At 33.3% G+C, this 8564-nt stretch overlaps 1 protein-coding gene across 6 annotated transcripts in view; it reads left to right on the forward strand.

The window, feature by feature from the left end:
- Window positions 1-8329, forward strand: part of LOC109718215 (phosphatidylinositol 3-kinase, root isoform) — a 35574-nt gene extending 27245 nt beyond the window's left edge. For 3 of the 6 annotated variants that reach the window (XM_020244317.1, XM_020244321.1, XM_020244325.1), the window contains 4 exons: window positions 5317-5464; window positions 5855-6045; window positions 6127-6196; window positions 8136-8329. In XM_020244317.1, the coding sequence (XP_020099906.1) occupies window positions 5317-5464; window positions 5855-5992 (286 nt within the window). In that variant the 3' untranslated portion in view covers window positions 5993-6045; window positions 6127-6196; window positions 8136-8329. The remainder of the gene's footprint in view (window positions 1-5316; window positions 5465-5854; window positions 6046-6126; window positions 6197-8135) is intronic. The other 3 variants (XM_020244319.1, XM_020244318.1, XM_020244320.1) reach the window with 3 other exon arrangements.

An 8564-nucleotide genomic window follows, 5' to 3' on the forward strand; every position in this document is an offset into this window, starting at 1 on the left:
ATTTTATACCCGCTTGATGAACTTTATAATGATTTTGAAAAATTACGAAATTTATTTTTTAAAAGTTTCAAATACTCTAGATTATGTTTATCGGTGTGGATCGTCAATTCGAAAACCCCAACATCGAAAACAACTTATGAATACGAAGGGCTCTATACTCATAAGAGTATAGTGACCCTATTCTCTCTCTCTCTCTCTCTCTATATATATATATATATATACACGTATATAGAGTTCAGCTACTATCCTATTAATAGGATTGTCCTATCAAGTCGTTTTGAAGGATCGACACTCCAAATTGATAATCGACACTGTTGAAATTGATCTATACTATAAGAAATATTTAAAAACCGAATTTTGTAATTTTTAAAAATCATTATCAAGTCTATTGAAGAGTCGAAAAATGAACGGTTATAAATGAATAACCTTCTTAAAATAGAGGTTAGACTTTCTCAATTCATTATCAGAGTTATCAAATATTATCTAAATAGTATAAAAAATTTCTATAAAAAATTCAAGCAGTTTGGATTGCTCTACATCGTTAAAGAAGCAAACGGCTCATATAGGCCGTAAAAAATTGTCGATTTTACGATCCTTTGATCACCATTTAAATGATTTTTAAAATTTCTGAAATTTAGTTTCTAGATACTTCAAATCAAGGTTTTAAATGCCCGTCGGCATGGGCGGTATCCACCGTGCCGTACTGTGCCAACAAGATACCGACACAGACCCCATGTCGATGGCACAGCTCAAAACTCTCTATTCTTTAAATTAGTAAGTAATTTCCTCAATAAAGTTCAAAAGATGTGATAAAAAGACATAATAAATAGTTAGAATATTTTGTTGCTAAAGAAAATAAAAATTTTATGCTATTATATGTCGGCACATAAGAATTTTTTTGACCGGCACCCATTGGCAAGGTTCGGCACGCACCGTGCTGTACCGTGCCGGCAAGTTTCTGGCACAACCCCGTGCCACGACACTTAAATCCTTGCTTCAAATACTCTAAATCAACTTTAATGATTCCGATCATCGATTCAGCATCTCTATCATCAAGAACGACTTGATAGGACGATGGTCTCCACAATCCTATTAATAGGATAGTAGCTAGATTCTATATATATATATATATATATATAGTCCGGCTAGGATACTATCGATAGCACCAAGCACTTAGTGCTACCGAGTTTTCCGTCATTAGATTTAACTCTTTGACTATTTTTACCTGTTAGATTATACTATTCAACCAACAACTCACTCAACCTTAGGGGGGTCCACATCATCCTAACCGTACATTTCTTCTCCAAGGGCCGAAAACCTAATAGCACCAACAACTTGATGCTATTGATAGCATTCCAGCCTAGTTCTATATATATATATATATATACTCCGTGCTACCAAGTTGTTTTCAATGACGCGGTTTCCAAATCGACGATCGGCTCTGTTAGACTTGATCTACACTATTAAAAGTATTTGGAAACTAAATTTCATAATTTTTTGACATCATTTGGCTAGTGATCAAAAGGTCTCAAAATTGACAAGTTTAATGGTAGATGTGATGCGTTTGTGAATTTAACGGTGTAAAACAATCCAAATCTAATGAAATTTTTATAGAAAATTCTTTTCACTATTTAGAATAAGATCAGTACCTCTGATCTTAAATTCAAGTCTTTTATCATTATTTTTTATGAGATTTTTATTTTCAGCCGTTCATTTTTAGACTACACGTTTCATAGGTAAATGATGGCCAAAAATTATAAAATTTAGTTTCCAAATACTTTCAATAGTGTAGATCAAGTCAAACGGAGCCGATCGTCGATTTGGAAGCCGCATCATTGAAAACAACTTGGTAGGCACGAGCTCCGTGCTACCGGATAGTATAGCCAGCCTAGCTCTCTCGTCTCTCATCTCTATATATTATATATATATTATATCAATTTTAATATAAATATATAATTATATAATATTTTATTTGTAAAATATTATTATAAATTTATTTTATAGTATAAATATATAATATATATATATATTAGTATTATATATATATGAGTTGAGCTAGAATACTATCGGTATGAAACGGCTCCGTTGCCACCCATTTGTTTTTGATGATGGAGCCTCCAAATCGATGATCTACACCGTTGAATATGATCTATACCATTTGAGGTACTAGAAATCAAATTCATGCTTTTTCGATATATTCTCTGTCCATCAAGTGGGCATAAAATAGACGCTGAAAATGAGTATCCTCTAAAAAGTGATGATGGGCAATTTGTAATCAAAATCGAGAGTATAGATCTCTATTCTAAATAGTCTAAAGAATTTTCTAACCAAAGTTCAATTGATTGGATAGCTTTACACCGTTAAACGAGAAAACGCCTCATATCTATCATTAAAATTACAAAATTTGAAACCCTTTGATCATTAGGTTAATGATGTCGAAAATATTTGAAATTTGGTTTTCTAGATACTTCAGTGGTATAAGATCATGTTCAACGGTGCGGATCATCAATTTAAAGGCTCTATCGTCGAAAACAAAATGGGTGGCAACGGAGCCGTTTGCTACCGTTAGATTGCCAGCTCAACTCTATATATTATATTATATTATATGCTTATTATATAATATATTTTAAATATAGTTTATATTACAAATATAAACTATAATATTATATTATGTAATACTGATAATTATTATATATTAAATAATAATATATATAAATAAGAATATATATATATATATATATATATATATATATATATAGAGAGAGAGAGAGAGAGAGAGAGAGAGAGAGAGAGAGAGAGAGAGAGAGAGGAGGAGAGCAGGGTGCTGTGCTCTCAAGGAGCATGCAGAACCCTTCCGTGGCTCTGGACCGTTTCGATGATGGGACTCCCGAATTGAGATCCGCTCCGCTATACTTGATCTAGCATATTTGAAGTGTCTAAAAAATAAATTTTGCCATTTTTCGATATCGTTTACTTAGTGATCGAAAGGGTTCAAAATCAACGGCTGAAAATAAAAATCTCATAAAAAGTGGTGATATAGTACCAAAATTTTCGATCAGAGATATTGAACTTGCTGTAGATAGTATAAAGTATTTTCTATCAGAATTTCATCTGATTTGGATACTTCTATGCATTTAAACTTGAAACGGCAGATATCGACCATTAAAAATTATTAATTTTGAATCTTTTCTATCACTAAGTAAACGATATCGAAAAATTGCAAAAATTATTTTCTACATACTTCAAATATGCTAGATCAAGTCTAGCGGAGCCGATCATCGATTCAGGAGTCCTATCATTGAAAACGGCTCAGGAGCATAGAGGGTTCTGTGCTCCTGAGAGCACACAAGACCTAATATATATATATATATATATATATATATATATATATCTATATATATCTATATATATATATAGAACTAGGCTGGAATGCTATCAATAGTACCAAGTTGTTGTTGCTATTAGGTTTTCAGCCCTTGGATGAAGAAATGTACAGTTAGGATGCTGTGGGCCCCTAGGGGGTTGAGTGAGTTGTTGGTTGAATAGTATAATCTAACGGGTGAAAATAGTCAAAGGGTTAAATCTAACGGCGGAAAACTCGGTAGCACCAAGCGTTTGTTGCTATCGATAGTATCCCAGCCGGACTCTATATATATATATATATATATATATATATATATATATATATAGAGCTAGGCTGGTATACTATCGGTAGCATGGAGGCCTCCGTCCTACCAAGTTGTTTTCAATGATGCGGCTTCCAAATCGACGACCGGCTCCGTTATATTTGATCTATACTATTTAAAATATTTGGAAACTAAATTTCATAATTTTTTGACATCATTTACCTATCAAACGAGTAGTCTAAAAATGAACGGCTGAAAGCAAAAATCTCATAAAAAATGATGATAAAAGACTTGAATTTAAGATTAGAGGTACTGATCTTACTCTAAATAGCGAATAGAATTTTCTATAAAAATTTCATCAGATTTGGATTGTTTTATAACATTAAATTTACAAACGCATCACATCTACGATTAAAATTGTCAATTTTGAGATCTTTTGATCACTAGCCAAATGATGTCGAAACATTATGAAATTTAATTTTCAAATACTTTTAATAGTGTAGATCAAGTATAATGGAGCCGATCGTCAATTTGGAAGCCGCATCATTGAAAACAACTTGGTAGCACGGAGGCCTCTGTGCTACCGATAGTATACCAGCCTAGCTCTCTCTCTCTCTCTCTCTCTCTATATATATATATATATATTTATATATATAAAATAGTTTTTTATTTATAACATTTTCTTTCTTTTCCTTTCTTTTCCTTTCAACCAAACAACCGTAACGAAAAATTATTTTTTTTTCCTAGAAACCAAATGCTAAAGAGCGTAAAATTTATTTTCCTCCGAAAATTTTTTTTCTACCGGAATTTTTTTTCGCAGTTTTATGTGGAACCAAACAGCCCCTAAGATTTTACTTTTTGCTTAAGAGTTGTAATTGGAACTGCGTGCAATTTGGGTGTAGTTCCAACTATTGTAGTTGGGCTTCATGCAGTTCCAACTGTAGCAGTTGGATTCACATGCATCAAATCAAATACTGAATTTGGACTTGCATGCAGTTACCACTGCAACTAAACAGCCCCTAAGTGTATATTCTATTTTAGATAGAATCCTTGAACCTAGTAATGAAATGAAAGAAAGAAACTATGAAACTGGACAGCTCATGCTGTACAAAACTTTGGCAACTTACGCCCAATAATACTAATTTGATTGCAAACACAAATCCCATTTTATTGTTGATTAGTTGTAATCTTAAAAATGAAGTGCCAGTGTCTTGCAGACTTGCAGTCCACTGTGGACATGGTATATTGCTGTTCAAAATTTGCTTATACATTTCCCTTTAGATATACTTTTGAACAAGGATTTAAGTGCCGTAGCACGGGGTCGTGCCGGAAACTTGCCGGCACGGTACGACACGGTGCGTGCCGATGCGTGCCGGTCAAAAAAATTCTTGTGTGCCGACACATAATAGCATGAAATATTTATTTTCTTTAGCAACAAAATATTTTAACTATTTATTATATCTTTTTATCACATCTTTTGAACTTTATTGAGGAATTATTTACTAATTTAAAAAATAGAGGGCTTTGAGCTGTGCCATCGGCACGGGGTTTGTATCGTGTCGGTATCTTGTTGGCATGGTACGGCATGGTGGATACGGCCTGTCCCAATGGGCACTTAAAACCTTGCTTTTGAAGTTAATTGTTTCTTCCCATTATTGTTTAAGTTTTTGCATTTTCTTTGGCACTACAGTCAATATTATACAAGGTTCAAATCATACTGCTGTGAAGCATACAACATTCTAAGGAAGTCGAGCAACCTTATACTGAACCTCTTTCATTTAATGGCTGGTTCCAACATCCCTGACATAGCTTCTGACCCGGAAAAAGGCATTCTCAAGGTAAATAATCTTATTCTTTTGAATTAGTTTTGGCATAGAGAAATATAGCTTTGTGAAAGTTCATTACGATATATTCATTCTAATGCCACGCAATTATCTATTTACAATCCCTCCACAACCTCTTTTTTCATACCCTTCCAAAGCTAATCCATGTATTTACAAAATGCTTCTCGTATAGATATTATTTTTTTTAGTACAGTGTCAGATCTGTCCCATAATTTGGCCAACTCCCAACTTAAGATTGAGAGTTTTTTTTTTTTCTTTTTTTAACAAACTGCACTTTCAAGGGATATAAAGGGGTATATATGTTGACAGATGGTTTTGCAGTAATACACATGTAAATCACCCATCCATTAATAATAACCGGAGTTTTTTTTTTCCTTCATTTAGCTGCAGGAGAAATTCCGGTTGGATTTGGAGGATGAGGATTCAATACACTTCTTCCAGGATCTCATCAATGACAGTGTCAGTGCTTTGTTCCCTCAAATGGTTGAAACCATTCATCGATGGGCTCAATATTGGCGTTGACTGCAAGTTTCTTACTGGACAGACCATTAACTTTTAGAAATATCCCCATAGAAGTAAGTTTTAATTGTTTAATTTTCCTGCTTTGCATTTTTACGACTGCCATTTTGAGGTTTGTCTCCTTATGATGACTTCAGATGATTACTAAGTTGAGATGTTTCAGCAATCAGTTCTGTAAAATATATCACGTATGCGAGATCTGGACAGGTAAGTTGAACTGTGTTTCAAGCTTATGAAATAAACTACATCTATTAGATCCTTAAGAAATAATGCTAAACCTTGTTGATCAAGTGCATTTGTGTTGTTGATTCTTTTTGTAAATTGTGTTTGTATTATTGGTACCTTGTCCTTATAAGTGTTTTTGGGTTCATTGACCATCTCTGCCCATTTGAGACCTAAATTCTGGCATGTAGATTTACCAACTTGGACAAAATTGAGGTGATTTATACTTTGCCCTCATATTGCAAATGTTTAAGCTGTTACTCAACTGTTTAGTTTTTCCATTTCGAAGTACCAAACAGAATTATATTTAGCTGTGAAGCATTTCTCTTCCAAACTGTGCTTTGTTTGTCAGCTTGCTATTGGTATTTGTTAGCAGCTTATTAGTAAGCGAACTGCAAACTTACTGTCTTACATCTCTTACTGTGTCTGTCATTGAATGATGGTTTGAAATTTTTGTGTGAGCACCAAAATTGAAATTATTATGTTTCGGTTGTGGTGACAATCTGAAACTAGGTTCTGAAACAAAGGAAGCATTATTTCAGTTAGAACAGCTCTAAAGAAGGCTGGCTGAAGTTAGTTTATTAGGGCCTAAATTTATTCATCTATAATTCTTTTATATGATCTCCTTCATCATGTTTTAATCTCTCCAATCAGTAGTAAAGTTTCAGTCTCCAATATTTAGAATTTAGTAAGAGTTGCATAAAGAATCACTTCTATATAAATCAAAATGCTGTGAAATCAACTTTTATTATTGACTATTCAAATTTTCTAATATTTATTTTCGTTTTATGTTTGCTAAGAAGTCTGAAGATATTCCAACCAACATCTAAACTGAAACCCGAAACTTCTGAAAATGCTGAGCTGAACCTCTAGCTGGAATTGAAATGATCTTTATTAAGTATTAATTTTTTGACTGCTTCCATACAAATGTGCTTTTCTTCCTCATTTCACGACCTTTAACTGGGAAAAGAAACTTGAGGTCAATCTAGATCTCCTCTATGCTTCTGTCTAATGTCAGTTTCAATTGTTTTTTGTTTATATCTTTGCATCACAGAATTCCTAGTACTTTGTTTTTCTTTATTAGTGAGAAATTAAACTTTTCATTTTTATGTGGACCTCAATTTTTTTATTTAAAAGGCGCAACTCTATGGATCAACCCATTTAATTACACAAAAATGTGTTTCTATTTTGTCTGCCGTTCTGTATGGTGGAGCTGGGTGATAATGGGACATGAGATGAGCAATAAAAGCTTAGTCATACTCATAAAGCTGCATTTCGAAAATTGTCACCCTACAAATCTTTATTTTTTTTACTTCGGTAATTTTAAACCGCCTAACAAAAGCTAGAATTCTTCTGGAAGTAAATGGAGGTGTTTACTTTTCTGGTGATGGGACATGCAAATCAACGATTGATACCATTTAACTTGATCCAGACTATGCAAACTTTCTAGGCTTCGAATTTGTGCTTTTACGACATAATTTGCCTAGCGATCAGGCGGTCTTAATTTCACCTTATATTAGCCTTTAAAAAATTATTAATTTTGATACTCCACTTGAATTTGAAAAATTGCCAAATTTGAAACCTAGAAAGTTTAAATAGTCCAAGTCATGTTTAGTGCGGGTGCCAATTCTCGGGTCGGATGTCCCATCGCTGGAAACAATGTGGAACTAAACAGCTTTGTTTTCTTTTACTATTTTAGTCTTACTCATATGATTATTGTTAGCAATATGCAAGCGTATAACGGCCCAAATTCATAGGAATGACTGCCATTCGGTGTTTTCTTTAAACATAGTCATTGTTCTTCGTCAGGATACTTATGGATGCAATTTTGTCTAGCTTGTTTTGTTTTCTATGCTAATCAATTATTGAATTTTGTTACCTATTGAAGGCTATGCATAATAAATTGGTGTTATTTGTTTCTCAGATCTGGAGTACCCGGACCTATTGCTTTGAAGAAGGTCGATAAATACTGTGTATACCTTTTATTATTGAGATTTTGTGAAGGTAGAAAAGAAAAGAAAAATAAAGCAGTGTTGTAATAATTGAGTATATATTAAATATTGTAATATTATTTCAACTATTAGCAATCACATGTTTCTCCTCTCTTCTCCTGAGCAATTTGAACGGCTTTATGCTGCCTCTTACGAACTTTGAAAACTCATCAAACTCATAATGTTATTGTGGTGTTTCTGCTCTTTATATTCTTTGGATTCGCTTAGGGTGTGTTTGGTTGGTTGTATGTAAATTGGCCTCGAAAGCAATTGTTGGGCTGAGAAAAGAAAAAAGAGTGCTTTCAAATTCAGAAGAGTTTTACGCATTTTTCGGAAAACGCCTGATTTTATTTCGCATTTTT

The sequence above is a fragment of the Ananas comosus genome, linkage group 12, assembly GCF_001540865.1.
Source record: "Ananas comosus cultivar F153 linkage group 12, ASM154086v1, whole genome shotgun sequence".
In the NCBI taxonomy this organism is placed as follows: Eukaryota; Viridiplantae; Streptophyta; class Magnoliopsida; order Poales; family Bromeliaceae; genus Ananas; species Ananas comosus.